Source organism: Balearica regulorum, chromosome 6, assembly GCF_011004875.1.
Source record: "Balearica regulorum gibbericeps isolate bBalReg1 chromosome 6, bBalReg1.pri, whole genome shotgun sequence".
In the NCBI taxonomy this organism is placed as follows: domain Eukaryota; kingdom Metazoa; phylum Chordata; class Aves; order Gruiformes; family Gruidae; genus Balearica; species Balearica regulorum.
In genome coordinates, this window is record NC_046189.1 from 32,592,316 (window position 1) to 32,610,775 (window position 18,460).

Sequence of the window (18,460 nt, forward strand, 5' to 3'; positions counted from 1 at the left end):
CTAGCTCAGACATTTTCAACTGTGTGCTCAGCCTTCCCTTTGCAGTTTTCAGCTATTTCTTGCTCCTTATTTTACTAATGTGCTCGAGTATGAGACAATAAAATAGCAGATAAATTAAAACCGCCCCCTCTAACTTCACTGAAAGTTCATTGAGGAAAAGGATAATAACCAAATGTCATTAAATATGATAAGCATGGGTGGATGTCAGCTAAATACAGGTGTTGTCAGACACGCTGCTGAGCAACCCCTGGGGTTGCCTTTGTTTCTCAGTGGGCAATTAATCTTTAGTTCCCTAATGACCTGTTAGCCCAGGTGCGTGCTCTCCTCCCTTGCTGTAACACAGGCAAAATAACCTGGCTTTGATTGCAAATTGGGTAGATTTATTCCTAAACTGTACAGCTATGATTAGAAAGTCAAGGTCTGTGCAGCTGGCTATAGGATAAAGGCTCGGGAGCTTTCAGTGACAGTTCATAGGGCTCTGTTTCAAAACTCCGCCTTTGCCACGGATAAAATGGGAGCCGGTGAATTGTCAGACAGGGGTCTGACATCGGTGAACTGGCTTGTTGGGACAGACAGTGACATGAGAGACTGAAAGAAGTCGGGGAGATTTGACCTTCACAGCTTGTTTCTGTCTGCAGAAAAGCATGGTCATTTAGAAACAATTGGAATGCTGGTATCTTACTGCACAGAAAAGGGAGGAAACCTGGAATCCTGCGAAAACAGATATAGGAAAAGAAAACCACAGTGGGAAAGTCATCCCAACCCACACAGAAACCAAACAATGCCCAATATTAAGAAATCTAATGGTCAAGGTGGTAAAGTAGTACTGCCTATTCACAATGTGGGAATCTTCAAAATAATAACAAAAAAAGGACGTGGCATATAGCCAAATCCCCCCACATCACGGCGTTGCTGGGAAGCTCCTAAATAAAAAAAAAAGCAAAAAACAACTACACATATCTAAAAGAGGAGAAGAAACCTGTACAGAAGAATGCAGAACTGCGCAGCTGGTATTTTTATATATTATTTATTAATTATATTCAATAGCCTAACAAAAATGGCTTAACTCACCACCAACTATGGCTTCATTAAGTGAAAGCTATTTGTTTCACACCACCACAAAGGTAATTAGCAGACTATTTAGACAGCACAGAGTAGCAACAAAGTATCTTTATGATACTATTATTGGAAGCAAGGGAAGAACATGGTTTCATAGTTGCAAAGCTGACTTAAAAGTTGTATTTAAGCTTAAACACAATGGAAGGCACAGAACCAGCACTCGGTTACCAGAAGTGGCCACAGGCACTGTTACTTTTCATTTCTCCAATGCATCTGAGCGTTCAGCACTTCTGCAGGGTTAAAAATACAACAGCACCCATGTACCCCCACATACATTATCCATGCTATTTTCATGTTTAAAATCCAAACCACTAATGCCATTATACCCTGAAAAGGAAAAGAAGCAAAATATCATAACCTGATCACAACTGATACTGTAACAGCTGCGTAAAAATTTTCCAGCAGATGGGTTACATGATGCTATCCATGATGACAGACGTAATAACTCAAAGCTAAAGTAAGTGTTTGGTTGAATAAAAGCTAGTAGTGTATCTACTGGTTTTAGTGGTCAGACTGAAGACTTGTGGGAAAAAATGCAGATCAGATTCACTAGCAGAATAAGATACACAATCTGATATTCGACAAGTGCAACACGTACTGATGCTGCACTCACAAGACCCAAAATCTGTCAAGGTTACACATATACGGAAGCATTATTCAAGGAAGTAAATTATGTGTAAAAAGAACATATATTGTTTGATGAAAAAAAATTACTTTTCCTAGCTGACTGCAAAATACAAGTGATTTAAGTACAACAATTGAACAAAGTATCTTCTTTCTTCTTAGTGCTTGAATAGTAAATTAATTGCTGTATGTTCACTTATTACACTTAAGAGTTGACGGTTGATAAACTTCATTCAATTCCTCTTGCTTTCAATTCTGATCGAACCCGCTGCAGATAATCAGCATCAGGGTAACCAAAACTAGAAGAAGAAAAAAATTGTTTGGGCTACTTCAGCAATGAAGCACTTAACAGTTCTACAGAATCTTCCCATCAAAATCTCTTAAAACGTTTTACAAATTTTATGCACTTGTTATTCTACACAGAAAACAGACCCTATTTTTCAGGTCAGAGAGGTGGTACAGACAGGGTAAAGCTAAAAACTTAAGCAGCTGCTGAATTTGGTTGCCCAAACTGACACTAAGAACCTGATTTTCAAAGCTGCCTGCTGTCTCACTTGAAAATGACAGGGTGTGCATCTTTCCAAAAATCAGACCTGAAGCGTATTCAAGTGAGCACTCAAAACATGAACATAATGGGACCTCTGGATTTTAAGGCGCTTCACCAAAAGTACGTATGAAGCAAGTGATAACTAGGGAGAGCATGTGGGCAGAGTGGGGGATAAAGTAAAACCACTATTTTTTGCTCTTTTATGATCCTAGTCTAGGAAGGAGAATCTAGACACCAATCTTTAGAGCTTGCAGGAAGACACCTGCCCCTGAGAGGCTGCAACAAGCCTGAAAGGACTGTTCCAAGCCTCCTTCTTGTCTCTGTAAGATTTTTTCCAGGAGCCAAACAGTTTACTGCTATTATCTGTAATTAATCTTATCTTTAAGAAAGGCCAATTGTATGTGCATCAAGGGGTGGGACGTAATGATCCTGACCAGAAGACCATTACACATTGAGGATTTAGTGATCCACGTAACAGTTAACCAGTGCTGTGCCATGCTGTGCTGCACGTGTGGTGTGGCCTTCAGGCCTGTGTTGTGCTGTGCACATCCTGTGCCCGCTTGACAGGCCTGGAGCTCACACTAAGAGAGCTGCTGCGGGCAGCTCCCAACTCAGTACTGGTGATGACATCACCTGCATGTCCTTGCCGTTACCTAGAAGTGCAGCAAGTCTTCAAGAAACACTGAATAGAGTTATCTTCTACTAAGAAAATCCTGTAATAGCTCCGACAACCAAAATAGGGTAACCCTTTCTACAACAGGGTTGGCATGGTGTCCTGTGCCCTGATAGGAGGCCCAGAAAATGCTGCACAACTCGGGGTTCCCAGCGTCTAAAAGGACATAACCGTATCTGTACTACAATCTCTTTCTTCTGGTTGTCAGCTCTAATAAGAATAATTTCAAATCATATTTTACAGAGTCTGAGTGCCTTCTTTACTGGGATCATGATGGACCAGCACCTCCTGGTGCAAAACAGCAGGTAACAGAAGAAGATGAGATCAGGAGTCCGACCTTAGGTGCTATCAAGAGCTTGCTGTCCATTCCCGTACTAGAAATAGTTTCTAATCAGAGCAGTTACTGAGTAGGTACTTTGCACAACTCACTGGTGAATGAGTGGCCTGAGGGGCAGCAGAAGATTAAGCTCATCCTTGTTCCAAGTGTCCAAATTGGCAAAGGTGATTCAAGTATGGATCCATACAGCATTCCACAATCACTTTGTTAGTGACAGACCAGGACAGATACTTTAGATTTGCCAATGGCTTGCATCGCTATAAAATATCTGAAAGCTCTAATGTGGAAAATATTCAGGACAGCCTTCCTGCCCCATCTGAGTATCAGTAAAATTACGTAGAGAGAAGACTACTTACTTAGTAGGTCCTCCAATCCTGGACGTTTTGTGGTGAATATCATTCCACGTGATAACACCTTTTGCACCAGTAGTCCGTGACTGCCCCACCGTGAAAATCAATTTTTGATTAAACGCTCTTCTGAGGAGCTGCAGAATTTCTTGCCCTTCCTTATTGTCAGGTAAATACGCTGTTCGAAAAGTTGGACTATAAGGTTTCCCTGGGTTTGGATGGTTGCTCTGTTTTGTAGAAAAAACAAAACCAAAACACATTGTATATCATAAATGCTTTGAAAGTGCGAAAATCACACATCCCAGCTTTTGCAATACTTTTTATCCTATCTTTGAATTAGAAGGACATAACATGACTGATAACTGATTTTGACGTGTTTTTTTCCCATTAGACAATTTTTTTCATAGAAGTTTCATTCACATTTTCTTGTCATCACTGAAACATCCATTGTTGAATTTGTTTTTTCCTCTTTGATCTCTCAAACGCATGTCACCCCACCCCTGACTTTTTCATTTATCCCATTTTCCAATTATCTAATATTGGTTTTGTTGTGGGAAAAATATCTTTTATGAATCTTTAAATATACTTACAGTTTGAACACCACCATGCATACTATATGTAATCTCAATAGTACCACAACCGGGATAACCAGGGAGAGCTGAAGGCAGCTTTCTAGATGACATTGTTCCCTCTGGTTGGTCTCCTTTCATGACTCCATAGACAGTATTACAAATAGGACAAGTTTGCCTATAAGTCATGGCCTCATCGATGCAACTTTTACAAAACGCATGATTGCACTTTCTCAGTATTTCTTTATTATTAATTGTCTCCATGCAAATCGGACACATATCTTTGTCATCTTCTGTCTTTGCCTTAGACTGTCCTTCAGAAGAAGGATTATTCTTTTGCCTGCCATTGTATTTCTTCTCAGATTCTCCTGTGGCTTCTTGATAGTTGAGATCAGAGGATAGTGGTGTCCTACTTTTACTTTGTGCTGAGTCTTCAATAAGATGTTTCACAATGTACTTTTCAGCAGCATTAAGATGGTTTGGTAAACCACTTAAGATGAATTTGTCTTCCTCCTTCTTAAGTTTTACATGCAGATCTTCCAATTGTTTTCCATTAATTAGCATATTTAATCTTCTCTTCTGACCTTCTGAAAGATTCAAGTTGATGAGTTTTTCTGTTAACATTGCAGAGGCACTCTGAAATGCATTGATGAAACTTTCCGTAGCATGTGAAGACATATCAGAAGTTTTGATTCTAGGCGTGAATATTATGAGCATCTTCTGGCCATATGAACTGTCTTTCTTTTCTATTACTGTATTAAATTTGTCTTTAATGTCTTCAATTTCTTTGCTTAGTATTGTTTCCAACAATTTAAACACAGAAGCATCAACTTCAATTCCATTCCTGTACTCGTACAGTTCAGATGATATTTTCATATTCTTTTCAGCTTGGCTGTTCTCATCTTCCTCTCTTAGAAAGTTTTTGGCAGCTAAAATCTCACTCACTGGACCACGGAGTAGCAATTCATTCACTGCCTCTTTGGCAAGAAGTTTACTAAACCTGGCATTTAATTTCATTACTGTCTCCTTTAATGTGTGTTTGTTTGTTATGGAAATTGTTTCCTGTTTCAGATCTTTTACACTTTCCTGAAAAGTTCTGATAAAATCATCATTAGCTTTTTGTATTGATGCAGGACTTTTAGCAGAAGTGAACCATACTAATGTGGTTCCACTGCAATGATCTTTACTTCTTATACACACTCCAAAACGTTCACATAGTTCTTTAATTTGTTCTTTGCAGGTATGAATGAAATATTCATAGAGACCTGACGGAACTGTAAATTCATACATTTCTTCGGTATTCAGACCATTTTCATCTTTCAAACCATTCTTGCTTTCAGAATGTGAAAAATCATGGTTTGGGTCATTGCCTGCAAGGATACCCTTAAAGTAGTCATAAGCTTTTTCAATATCTGTAAAATCTCCCGTCAATTTCTCCAAGCCATCAACATCAGGATTTCCTTCTCTCTTTAAATTCGGACATATAATGGTAATTTTCTCCCTTTGCTGTTCAGTGAACATACTGGTATTCAAAGTTGCAGATACTGTAAGAAATATCTGAAGATAAGACAAGAAGATATCAATATTTGTTTTTTCTAAGGTTCTCTGCTTGCTGCTTCTGTATTTTAAGTAAGGAAAAGCTCTGTACATCTCAACAGGGCCAGATTATCATACACACATTTGCACACAGTGTTTCTTTTATGTCATATATACTGACATTACACACAGATAAGTAAAGCGATCTGCTTCTAAGTCAGTAGCAAAAATGAAATTTGTTAACATCATCAGCATTGCAGAAACAAAGACAGTAACTTTGCTACTTAATTTGAGACTGTGACAGGCTGAGAGAGTTGAGGTTGTTCAGCCTGGAGAAAGGAAGGCTCCAGGGAGACCTTACTGTGGCCTTCCAGTACCTGAAGGGGCCTAGAGGAAAACCAGAGAGGGCCTGTTTACAAGGGCATGTAGTGATAGGACAAGGGGGAATGGCCTTAAGCTAAAGGGAGATTTACATTAGATATTAGAAAGAAATTCTTTACTGTTAGAGTGGTGAGGCACTGAAACAGGTTGCCCAGAGAAGTTGTGGATGCCCCATCCCTGGAAGTGTTTAAGACCAGGTTGGATGGGGCTTTGGGCGACCTGGTCTAGTGGAGGGTGTCCCTGCCCATGGCAGGGGGTTGGAACTAGATGATCTTTGAGGTCCCTTCCAACCCAAACCATTCTATGGTTCTATAATAACAAACGTGTTCACATCTCTAGTTTGCACAGACAGAAGCAAGTATACTCCTACAGATGCCAGGTAACCACTACGTTGGCACATGCTATAACTCAAAAGCTACATCTATGCTACTACACAAAAGAGAGTAAACCCTCTGGGCCAGGTATCACTCGGTAGAGCCACATCCACATCATGTAACATGTAGCCTGGCCCTACTCCATGTCCCTAACACAGTTGATCTTCTCTTTTCTACATAACTTTTAGTTTAAAGTATCTGAAATAATGTTTGCTGTGCTACATCACATCAGAGCAGATTTTTGTAATGCTGAGGTAAGGGATGGAATTAGAGCTGTTTGAAGGTGCAAAACACATTGAAATAGTGTTAGAGGTCTGCATAGCAGGAAGGGATCCAAATCTTACACAATTTGTTCACCTTTTGTGAGCAGTCCTTGGTGCGCACTATCCCCCAAAACCTGCCAGGGTGCCGCTTTGGGGAGTGGTAGCTGGCATGTGCCAAAGCCATGATGGAGAACATGCTGTCTGTTAAAAGGTGTGGATGACCTGTGGTCCAGCACTCAAAAGTCACTCCCTGTCCCCATTTTACTGACTAAGATAATGTAACTGACATTTGCTTGGCATGAAATATTGAAACGCAACAGAAAGCAATGCAAAGGACTTGCAGAACTACAAGCAGGACAGGTTGTGACACTGCTTGTTACTACTCTTCCTGATGTACCTTTTTGGTAATGACTTCTGTTGCCGTGTCTCCATGGCCTTGCGCTGCCTGCTGCTCCTCAAACCTTTGCGGAGGTGGGGAAGAGCCGGAAGAGGCGGAGTGGCTGGGGGATGCCTGCTCTGAAAACTGGCTGTTGCTCAGTTCCCCTTCTCCTGGCTGGATGACTATCTTCAGGCATCTGCCACCGATTTTCAAGACGTGATCCGTGCGGGATTCCACACTTTTCTTATCTGCAGTAGTTTGGGGACAGGCAGATAAGGCTGATAAAGTTACCTGAAAACGGGATGGCTACAAGCGGCCTCAGACACTACCTGCCCTTTGCCCACCCAGGGGGGCAAGATGGTGCCCTCGGCGGCCATTTCCCCCCCACACACCCCCACGGCTGCGGGGTCTGCGTGCGAACAGCCCTCCCGGGGTGACTGGGGCTCAACCTCATCCCCGGCGGCGGGGCCCACGGCAGGGCCGCCCCGCCCGCCCCAGCTCCTCTCCCTCGCCTCCGTACCTCGCTCCTGCTGGAAGCGCACCCAGTAGGTGCCGGGCTCGGCGCCCACCCCCACGTCGCACTCGCCGCCCCCCGACCGCTTCTCTGACTGGAAGTAACTGTGGAGCTTGAGTATCGCCTTCTCGCCGGCTTCGGGTGCGGGACAGAGCCGCACCAGCAGCGATGACGACGCCATGATGCCTGCCGCTGCCAAGTTTCGCTTTCGTTTCCCGCTCCGCCGCTCGGGGCCGAGGTTCCCCGCCCCGCTCCAACTCCTGGCGCTGACGGGGAGACGGCCGCGCCGCGCAGCGCTGGTTAGTGGGCATCTTCCAGGTAACAGAGCGGGGCTGGAGGCGGGGAGGGCGAGCGGAGGGCCCGAGGGGCCGGGGCTGGCGCCTATTCCCCCGCGGGGCAGCAGCTCCCTCAGGGGCCCGCGGAGCTGCGGCCGGCCTGTGCCGAGGCCAGGACAGGCTCTCGGGGGCTTCACGCACCCCGCTGCCAACGGCGCTTAGACACGGGGCGGAGGGGGAAGAAAAAAAAAGTGCTGTTCTCTGGCCTGGCGCTCGAAATGAGGTAAAATTTCCTGGCTTCTCACCACCCGCAGGTCAGCGGGAGCTAGAGGAACCTGGGGGTAACTTCACCCGCAATGGTCCGCTCACCCGTCATTTCAGCTCTGAATGACGTTTTAAATATTAGAAAATTTCATACAAATTTTTGAAAAGGTGGTGCTGCCAGTTTTGCTTGCAATAACTGCAGCTGTAAGAGTGCGGCCCATCAGGCAGTAACGTGCATTTTCTCTTTCTTTCTTTCTTTTTTTTTTTTTAAATTAACAATACAGTTACAGTCCAGAGACTTCAAAAGAGAAGAACGGTTTAGGTAAGTCTCACGTTTAGCCATCTGCAAACTGTGTTCCTGTATTTAAGTTGAAAATTGCCAGCTACAGCCAGCAAACTGGAAAACATCAACATAGAATAGCCAAAAGCAACCTGAAATGTATGAACTAGACACGGTTATGAATCAACATTATTCATTACTTCAACAGTACTTGCTTGCATTTCTCTTTTAAAAGTAAGAGCTCCAAAGCGTTTTGATGAATCAGTGTGTATACTTTATAAGTGCAAAATGTTAGACTCTTTATACAAGCAGGTAGCATAGCCTGGAGGAAAGTTTGATTAAACTTGTACAGATTTACGCTAATTAACATAACTATTGTGTATAGTACTGCTGACATCTGCCAGGAGAGGGCTGTATAGCCATAGTGATAATGTAAAAACTGCCCCACTCTTTACCGTTATTTTTGTTCCCTAAAAAAAGTGGTTTAAAAAGCCCTTCTGAATTCATAAGTTCCATACAAAGAAAGAACTTGCTTTTGGGCTTTAAATGCAGATCAAAGGACAGCCACAGAATTAAAGACAAAGCTCAGCATAAGATTTCTGTGGCACTGGCTCTGCAAAGGCCTGGGGTACTCACCCTTGGACCTTGCTGGAAATCAGTAACAAAATGCTAAGAATGCCCCGGAGATGGCAGAGGCAGGTTTCAGCCCTCTCAGCAAAACAAGCTCAGAGAGGGAGAAGTGGTGTTTTCTGCTTTTACAAGCATTTTGAAGCCCTGATTATGGCATGGCTTTTCATATTTGCTTTCCCAGCTGGAGTTTTAAGGCAAATGCAGCACAGCATCATGGTGGCACTCAGCCAGTTAACAAACCCCTGTAACAGCATCTGTTTCAAAGATATTCCTCTCGTATTTGTCTGCTTCCTTTTCCTCCTTTTTGCCATTTTTTCTCAGTCCATTCGGTTGCGTTGCTGCATCAGTCTTTGAGGTTGGTGCTCTAAATCAAATGAAGTTTTGTGGTGTGGTGTTTGTTTTTTGTTTGGGTTTTTTTTTTTTAATTCAGATTACATCACTGATTCATTTAAGAACATGTACCAGATAATGGTTGTGTCAGCCTAATGGTAGGGAGAGGAAACAGTAGGAAAGAGAGAGAGAAGTAACAGAAGGAGATGCATCGTAACCAAGCTTCCTCCTCAGGTAAACAGCAAGGCAAACCCCAACCCTGAAGTCACCGCAGGCTCAGTGGTACTGTTGTTGTCATCTTTTAGTGCCTTTGGAGGAAGAATAGGGAAAGAGAAGTGGTCAGCCACTTCTAAGGAAAAGATATTTGCCCAAGGGATCTACAGGCTCTATGCTGGTAATCCCTCTGCTGAGAGGACTCTGAGCAGGCTGTTTGGGGGCATATTTCACCAGGTCTGACCATCTGCCGGATCACAAGAAGATAATCTTGAAGACAGGCTGCTTCAGAGGAGGGTGTGTGGTCTCTCAGCAGCTGGCCACTCCTGTGTCTGCCCTTGTTTGGTTACAGAAGGGAGCTGGTTGTTGATTGAGAAGATGAAACTTACGTATTCACAGGCTTACAGGAAACAGTGGACAGCATAATACTGACTGTTTCTCAGAATCCAAATGTGTTAAGCTGACCAATGTGCTTGAACTTTTCTCTTTCCTGAAACTCACAGTGCTGTGATTCATAAGGCATTGGAAGGAAAGAGGAGAAGGTCTTGAGGAAAGGAGCTACTAGCTGGGGAGGTTAATTTGAACAGAAAAATGAACAACACTCGAAGCCTTGATTTCTTTGCTTAGTTGGGCTTTCTAAGCCTGTGTCAAGGGGGGAGAGAGGATCAGACTGCCAAAAAATACTGGTAAATAATGACAGTAGGATAAAATTGAGAGCTATAAAGCACACTTCCATATAAAAAGCAATGTTTGGACAGCAGTATCTTGGATTTCACATTATTTTATGCTGTATCCTAGGGCCAGCATGGTAATGGATGAAGACATCTTGGTGATCCCCATCAATAAAGATGCTTATGAAGTTCTTAAGAAAAGAGAGGAACGTCTAAATAATCTCATTCGCAAAAAGTTTGCTTGTACATTGACCTTCAGAAGTACAAAATGCACTGTTGAGGTATACAGGAAAAAACTAAAGCAGGGAATTGACATTTGTGTTTGTAAGGATGACCTCCGAAGACACGAGGTCGATGCCGTGGTAAATGCAGCCAATGAATATCTATGTCATGCAGGAGGCCTTGCTTTAGCCCTTGTGAATGCTGGAGGGCCAGAAATACAAGAGCAAAGCAATCTTTATGTTCAAAGGTATGGACATCTGACAGCTGGTGAAATAGCAGTAACAGGTGCAGGGAAGCTTCCTTGTAAGGTAATTATTCATGCAGTTGGTCCACAGTGGATCGCTAATGAAGAGGAAGGATGTTGTAACCTACTTCACAAAGCTATTGTGAATGTTCTGAAGTACGTTAGTGCTCCAGAAAATAGTATAAAGTCTGTGGCTATCCCAGCAGTGAGTTCGGGTGGTTTTTGCTTCCCGCTCAATTTGTGTGTTCAAGTGATTGTAATGGCTATAAAGGAATTTGTTGAGGCAAGTCCACCAAGCTGTCTCAGAGAAATCCGACTGGTGGACAGTTGCGAGACCACAGTTGCAGAAATGAAGAAGGCCTGTGAAAGATTTCTGGATGATACCAGTTCACTTCAGGAAACTCTTTCAGCTTCACCAAGCCAGACTTCAGCTTTCATCAAACATGAAGGCGTGCACATGAGCATCGTAAGAAGACTCATTAAAGAGCAGAAGGTAAGTCTGTCCCATAATATGTTGAGCATGGAGTTGCCTTCAAGTCTTTGCACGATGTGGAGCCCAAGAGTTCAGAATGCTATTTGTATCAGTCCACTAAATAGTTACCTTCTCAGCCCGATGAGAATTTACAAATGGTAAATAAATTATAGCTGCAAGGAGTTGTTTTTGTTTTGTTTTGTTTTTCTAAATGGGTATTAAACAGTAGAAAGTTTTTATTTCTTGTTTGTATACATGCTGTTATGGTATAATAGGAAGCAGCTAAAGATTGGATGATTAATAATAATAATACATCCCTATGTTAATGTTTATCTTCTTATTCATCACGGGAGTTCACATTTTATCATGCATTGTCTAGAAGTCTACTCTTATTTTTGCTTTTTGCTGAAAAAAGAAGGAAAGGCAATTTGCCAGATGCCAAATCCACTGCCTACCAGAGTAGCGCTTCTCAGAGCCTTTCCATGCGTGTTCATGAAGAGGAGATTTGGAGCAAAGGCAGGGGAATAGTCTGGGTTTTAAAACTAAGTAAGGATTCATCATCATTAAACTGTAAGTAATGAACGCTTTTATCTACTGTGGTTCCCCAAGTTCCGGATATGTCACAACCACAAGGAGTTGGTAAAGGTGCCATTCAGTGTGTGAGGTGCCTTACCTTAGGAGACATAGAAGAACAGGAATGCATTTGATGTTGTCATGATTAAAACTTTGGGAAAAGCTGACAAACGTAAGCTGTTAAAAATTTCAGAATTTGGGCGGGGGAGGGAGCAAGTAACTGCAGCTGTAAACTGCTTATCTAACAGTTTTGAAGAGAAAAATTGCGTGTTTGACAACAGAGATTGCAAACTGCTCCTAAACTTTTCTCTTTCAAGGTTTTCCAGAGAAAATTTGATTCAGCAGCACACAAACTGGAAAAAAAGCTATATAACAACAGAAGTGATCATTTGAGTAAGTAACTAACAGAAGGGGCATGTCAAGTAAATGAGCACTTCAGATTTGAGAATCTGAAATCACATTCCTTTAAAAAGAGCTTAGTATTTGCATATGTGTCTTGGAGAAAGGGGGAGGCAAAAATGTGTGAGTGCTTTGCATTTTTACATTAATGGCAATGGAACTGGGCAGTCCCTTATAAGATTTTCAAACATAAAAGTTATCATCAGTGCCTAACTTGTTGGAAATAATTTAGTGGAAGGCAAATAAATTCTGTAAGTATGTGTTGGTTTTTTTCCCCTGGAAACCTTACCTCCTGGTATCTAATATCTTTTTTTTTTTTGAGCATACTAGAAGAGTAGTGTGTTTCTTGCACTGTACATCTTGGTTAATGTATAGGAATTTGTGAAAGCTCTTCGTTCTTCCAATGCACTTGTATAAAAAAAAATATATCTTTCAGGTGCAGAGTCAGGCAGTCAAAGTGTAAAAGAGACTGCAACTAACGAACCAGCGATTGAACTTAAAGGGAATATGTGTACACTATTGGAAGCAGCAGAATCATGGATCCGAAGCGTATTACAAATTCGGGGAAGTTGCCATGCTATTATTGAAAACAACTACATTTTTAGCCTTGGTAAAAACGAATTTGCAGAACTATCTCGAGAGCAGCATTCTAGTGTATGTGTGTCAGAAGAAGTGCGAGGTGGAAAAGCAAGACTGAAATTTCAGGGGCCCCCTGATGCTGTGATTAATGCAGTGCTTGCAACTGAAGAATTACTGCTTCGTATGCAAGAGAAGACTACAGCCGAACAAGGCAAACTGCTGGACTTAATGGGTATGTAAAGTCAATAAGTGACTAATTAAGTAAATAAGTGCCTAAACAACGTCAAGTATGAAGCAACTTATATCCATGTATTGCTGAGCGTGGACAGATATGCATTCAGTTCACACACATACTGAGCATTTCTTTAATTACCAGTATTACTATACTGTTATCACATGAGCCCCTGAAAGACCATTTGTTAGCTTAGTTACTCACTTGGCAATATTCCCAGTAGGGCCCAGTTTAGACAGGCACTGGTGGTCTTGTACAGCCAGCTGTAATGCTGGCTTCCTCCAGGACAGCTTCACTTTAAAGCCTGGCCACTGGAGACTTAAAAAATCTGCACTTAATTAACACATACCCTTGCTGAGCAATTTTGCTAACTGGAGGTGGAGCGCTGTTGCAGGACCCACCAATGGACTTGTTCTGCAAAGCCCCTGACTTTCATTAACAGTTGATAGAACTCGTGGTGTTACAAAAAGCTACCGAGTGATCCGTTTTTCATCGTGTTGCATAGTCATTCAATATAGATACCATTATATGAAAGTTGGGCTGTGGAGAGATGTAACGGAGAAGGTAAATTGCTTTTCTTCAGTTCTCTCTCTCTGATTTCTTTAATAAATGTAGAAAAAATGAATAAATGAATATATATATATATACACATATCAGTCCCTCTTCAGAGAATATATGTTCTTAACTAAACTACCAAACTAGAGTATTGTATCCCTCCTCCTTGCCTTTACTTCAGATATTGTGATATATGACAGTTTTACTCCCTTATTTATATCCAGTCCAACCAGAAGCAGGTCAGCTTTCAGAACAACACCTTCACAAGACAAATACTACTAAATGTGTCCAGATTTCACGGGTGGAATCACACCTTCAGGAGTTTAAAGACAGACAGAAACAGTTTGAAAAAGCTGGGCTTCGTGTTCTCAAGGTAAAGAGAGTATTAATGTAAAAAGTAAATCTCAGGTGATATATTTGAACTAGCATGTTTAACATACACTTAAAAACCTCTGATGAACTATTTCATATATTGTTTTTAAAAATTAAGATCAAATCAGCCTAATCCTTAAAATCAATGTAATCTTTACTCCTAATAAAAATTATTTTAAACAATGCAAATAATCACTCAAAAAGTGTGGTTAAAGTCTGAGAAGTCCTTTTAACTATACTGTATATTCTGTTATCTCATGCTTCAGATGTTCCTTTATAGGACTCCAGAAAAGTACAAGATTGGTATGTAAGAATGAGTTGAACATTCCAGGACACTAATGCAGTGTCTCTGTTTTCTTCTTGTGAGCTTGACACCAAAAATTAGCAGCTGAATTTCTCAGAGTTATGATCTGATTAGTAGTGTGTTGAAGCTGGGACCTTGCTTGGGCATCAGTGCTTTACTGAATGGGAGGAGGATGAAGCTATGCAACACAGAGAAGTACAGAAGTTTGTAAAGAGGGATTTGTAGTAACAGTGGGTAACTGGAAACCAGACTACCATGTGCCAAGCTGCCTTTCATCCGAGAAAGGTATTTAACATTGAAATAATAGCAAATACCAACCAGATGAAAGCAAGCACTGCTTGATCTGCAGGACTAAAGCCTTGGTTGGATCTCAATGCAAAAGCTGCGTCAGAATTTAAACCAATGCTGCACCAAGGATCAGTCGTAGCTCAGTTAAATGACTTTTAAGAGTGTTTTAACTTGCAGTTCTTCACAAGATTGGGCTGTAAGCATCCACACGGCTTATTCTCACGTATGGTTGATAATCTGTTCAGCACAACTCGAGTACTGGAAATCAGTATGCTACGATATATTCCCACTGATTGCAATGAGAGGCATGGGACAGTGGCATGGTTCTTTTTCTTTGCATCAGTTGCACGCTTAGATATCTACTACGTGGTCAATGTATGTAAGTTAAATCAAAGGTTCTTACATTGAAGAACATAGCCATAACAAGAGCACTCATGGATTTCATGAATTATGGTCTCCGTTTGCTTATATTACACTTTTATTTATGTTACAGATTGAAAAGATACATAATTGTCTTTTATCTGCTGCATTCCAACAAATGAAAAAAAAAAAAGAAAACCAAGGTATCTCCAAAATAACCCACAAGTTGTACCAGCATGTTCCTGCTGAGTTCTGTAGCTCCATATGCCAAACTGGGTTTCACAGGATGTATTCTCCACCAACAGGTAATAACTTGCTTTGGCATCTTCTAATCAAAATGAACAGTGACTGACTACTAAAGTTGGATTAAAATCAGAAAAAATGGCATTCCTAAACAAGAACTATTTCTTACCTGCCTTTAGAGTCCTATGAGCTTTTTTTTTTTTATCTACAGTAAGATTTTTCCTGGTTTTGCTTCCTGATACTGTAGAGTCAGTAAGGCTCTGGGAGGATAAGCCTGGATTCTAGCCTAGCCTGGACACTCTGGACAGAATCGTTAATGTAGACATAATGCCAGGTCCAAGTTTTTTTTTGTTGCATCTCTCTTTAAAGAAAGTCAACGTCCTTCTTTACTTGCTGCAAACATGCATTCAGCAGCTCAATGCTTTAAAACACGTTCAAAAGAATCACAGAATAATTGAGGCTGGAAGGTACTTCTGAAGGTCATCTAGCCTAAGCCCCTGCTCAGATCAGATGTGATTGGAGACAGCAGATAATCGGACCAAGCAGGCTGCCATTCAAACTAGAGTACACTTAGAAAAAAAGCTGTGGTGTCTATGCAGTCTTGTAGTAGACAGCATAGCAGACAGATGTTTTTAGAAACGGAACGAAGAAGGATTTAGAACTGCATCCTGCAATAGGTGAAGGGTGTGATATTTTGCTTGTCAAATGCAGAATTGGGATGTTGGGCAATAAACTGTTCAAAAAACAGATTTGCCTTTCCTGGTCTATGCAATGTACAGGGCACATTTTCACACTTTCAAAGTAATAACTAGGATGATGGTCTAATTTAATTTCTTTGCACTTTTCCACGTGATACTGTAATAGCATTTTTATGCAGCATTCTCCTTATAAATCCCAAAGCTTATTTTTGTAGCTTGCATTATTAAAATATTCCCTTCTGTGGTGCTTATCAGAGTCCCTAGCACATGATGACAGAAGTGTTTATATAAATACATTGTACTGTGATGTTTTTATTATTGGATTAACAGTGAAATCCAAATGGTCACCACTGGAGTAGCAGTTAAATCAGAATGGCCATCAGCTGTCATTGCTCATGATTTCAGTAGGAGGTCAGTGCTAGCATCACAGCCACTTAAAGAAAATTTATTTCTAAAAGGATGGCATGCATTGAGCAGTAACATAAAATGTCATACTGAATCAAGCAGTCTTTTTGTACTACCACCCCAAAAGAATCAATTATTAAAGGCTTTTTTTTTTTTCCTTCTGAAAATTTTTCTTTCTTTTTCCAGAACAAAAATATGGAGCTGGCATCTACTTTAAAAGGAACCTGAAAAGCCTAATCGAGGGTAAAGATACGTGGGGAACAGACTCTAAAATGTATGTGTTTGAGGCTGATGTATTAACAGGCTTATACATTAAAGGCAAGCCATCTTATATTATGCCACTGGCAGTGGAGGGGGATGACATTAAGATATATGACAGCTTAGTAGATGATGTAAACAATCCCGACACCTTTGTCATTTGCAACAGTTTTGGGGCCCTTCCACAGTATTTGTTGACTTGTTCTCAAGTCTGGGAGAGTGATACCACCCTCTGAGGAAACCAGTAGCATCCTGAGTAAGAATTAATCAGAACTGTAGCTATTGTGAAGACCCCCCTCAGAACAAAGTCTAATACTTAGATTTTAAGAGGATGTTCTACCTAGTAACGTGCTGGGATCAAAGTGCCTTGTGCAAAGTGCTCTGAAATACCCATGAACAAAAAAAGTAAGTCAGTAATTTAGAGATTAGAACAAAATTATCTATGAGTGGAAATAGAAGGCAAAGCATCATAAAATACAGTTTAACATTTATCTGATCATTTACGTTATGCTTTAAAGTGCTGTGAGCACGTGACTATACACTTGATGTTTGCATAGGTTGTCATTCTTCCATTAGATTTTCTTAATCTGAGATATTGCATATATTAGTGAAACCCAGGAAATCATGGTTGTGCCTCTGATTCTTAAATTTTCTTTTGACTTAAATAGGTGAAAGCTGTTTCCCACTTAGGGACATGCTACTAAATACACATAGTTATGATAAATGTGAGGTAATACTTCATGATTTCTAACAGTAGTTGCTTGTACAGTGTTTATTAGTTAAGACGTTCCAAGCATTGTAGATGTATGTATTCAAAATAAAAAGTATGAATGACAATGTCAGCTAACCTATCATTTTTCCATATAGTCTTATGAATATGACTTGGACTGTATTTGAGCTTCAGATTTCTCAGTGGTGGTCAATCTCTTTGAACGGCTACAAAATAGTAGAGAACTGGCTCCAGCTACAGCTTGAAATTGCTCTTCGATAATCTACTTTGTAATCTTTAGAAGATACTGGTAGTGTCACCTGTAGAAATCCCCACATTGCTTCTGCAGTGACCTGAAGCCAGTAAACAGAAAAGCCTAAGAGCTATTACACTCACTTCAGCGTAAAAGGATTCGGTCCAGCTCTCAGGTACTTTGAAACCTTCTGTACTAAAGCCTGAAGCTATGCCTGACGTTAGCAGGGTTTAAAACAAATCTATTGCCCCAAACTAAAAGCTACTATCATATTTGTCCAATCTGAAGCATTTTAAATCACCACTTTTTAGTTATGGCCCTAACCAAACACCTGAACAGCTTACAACAGTGGCAATATGTCTGCTTCTAGAATGAAAAGTCATCTGAGGATAAAGCTGTAATTATCTGGGGAGAAGAAAGGCTCACATAAAGCTATTAAAAACCAATGACATCGTCATAGGAAAAGCATTTCATCCGCATGTAAAGCACTGGGCTAATGGAGAGCAGTCTGAACCCTAAAACACAGATGAAATTAGTGTTTCATAAAACTTTTCAAAATAATTTGTTAATTAATTCCCAGTACATTTGTACTGCACCTGCAACTGCCAAGACAGTAGTGCTAGGAACCACTCACAAGTCCAAAAGAAATTAAGTTAAGTTATAAAAGTCTAATTCTGAACTGTAAGTGAGGTTGCAAGTGGAAAAATTTTTGAGCCATTGCAAAACAAATTTTTAAATTAATATAATAATATTTTGGTTGGGTTTTTTAAAATTATTTTTAAGATTAGCTATGTCTACATTGTTGCAAAAGGGTAGCTTTTGTCATGTGTGAGCCTATGCTCTAGTGTAATGTTAAATGGGAACACCCCCCCTGAACTTGTAAGAACCACCTAACACATATGAGTCTTGTTCTCACAGAAATCCCAAGGTTGCTTTTAGATAGTACGCTGGAAGTTTGAAAACAGAAT

General features: G+C 40.8%; 2 protein-coding genes across 4 annotated transcripts; one reads left to right on the plus strand and one right to left on the minus strand.

The window, feature by feature from the left end:
* Positions 1–1,024: 1,024 nt before the first annotated feature.
* DTX3L (deltex E3 ubiquitin ligase 3L) lies at positions 1,025–7,844 on the minus strand. 2 transcript variants are annotated; one of them, XM_075757128.1, is made up of 5 exons: positions 7,670–7,844; positions 7,168–7,397; positions 4,240–5,773; positions 3,657–3,746; positions 1,025–2,042 (listed from the first exon to the last, which is right to left on the minus strand). In XM_075757128.1, exons 1-5 carry the CDS (start codon positions 7,842–7,844, stop codon positions 1,993–1,995), a joined length of 2,079 nt encoding a protein of 692 aa, XP_075613243.1. In that variant the 3' UTR covers positions 1,025–1,992. The 2 variants fall into 2 exon arrangements, with proteins under 2 accessions (XP_075613243.1, XP_075613242.1); XM_075757127.1 differs by having other exon boundaries at positions 3,657–3,874; positions 4,238–5,773.
* PARP9 (poly(ADP-ribose) polymerase family member 9) lies at positions 7,554–17,367 on the plus strand. 2 transcript variants are annotated; one of them, XM_075757130.1, is made up of 8 exons: positions 7,554–7,981; positions 8,487–8,524; positions 10,454–11,285; positions 12,155–12,230; positions 12,673–13,047; positions 13,827–13,975; positions 15,060–15,231; positions 16,459–17,367. In XM_075757130.1, the coding sequence occupies exons 3-8, from the start codon at positions 10,461–10,463 to the stop codon at positions 16,764–16,766; spliced, it is 1,905 nt and encodes a 634-aa protein (XP_075613245.1). In that variant the 5' UTR covers positions 7,554–7,981; positions 8,487–8,524; positions 10,454–10,460; the 3' UTR covers positions 16,767–17,367. The 2 variants fall into 2 exon arrangements, with proteins under 2 accessions (XP_075613245.1, XP_075613244.1); XM_075757129.1 differs by lacking the exons at positions 7,554–7,981; positions 8,487–8,524 and having other exon boundaries at positions 10,425–11,285.
* Positions 17,368–18,460: the final 1,093 nt, after the last annotated feature.

Coding starts and splice junctions, on each gene's coding strand:
- DTX3L (XM_075757127.1), bottom strand. CDS start 7,844: ATGGCGTCGTCATCGCTGCTGGTGCGGCTCTGTCCCGCACCCGAAGCC. Junction 5,774..7,167: donor CAGAAGTCATTACCAAAAAG/GTACATCAGGAA, acceptor TCTTATCTTCAG/ATATTTCTTACAGTATCTGC. Junction 3,875..4,237: donor TGCATGGTGGTGTTCAAACT/GTAAGTATATTT, acceptor TCTACAAAACAG/AGCAACCATCCAAACCCAGG.
- PARP9 (XM_075757129.1), top strand. CDS start 10,440: ATGCTGTATCCTAGGGCCAGCATGGTAATGGATGAAGACATCTTGGTG. Junction 11,286..12,154: donor GACTCATTAAAGAGCAGAAG/GTAAGTCTGTCC, acceptor TTCTCTTTCAAG/GTTTTCCAGAGAAAATTTGA. Junction 15,232..16,458: donor GATGTATTCTCCACCAACAG/GTAATAACTTGC, acceptor TTCTTTTTCCAG/AACAAAAATATGGAGCTGGC.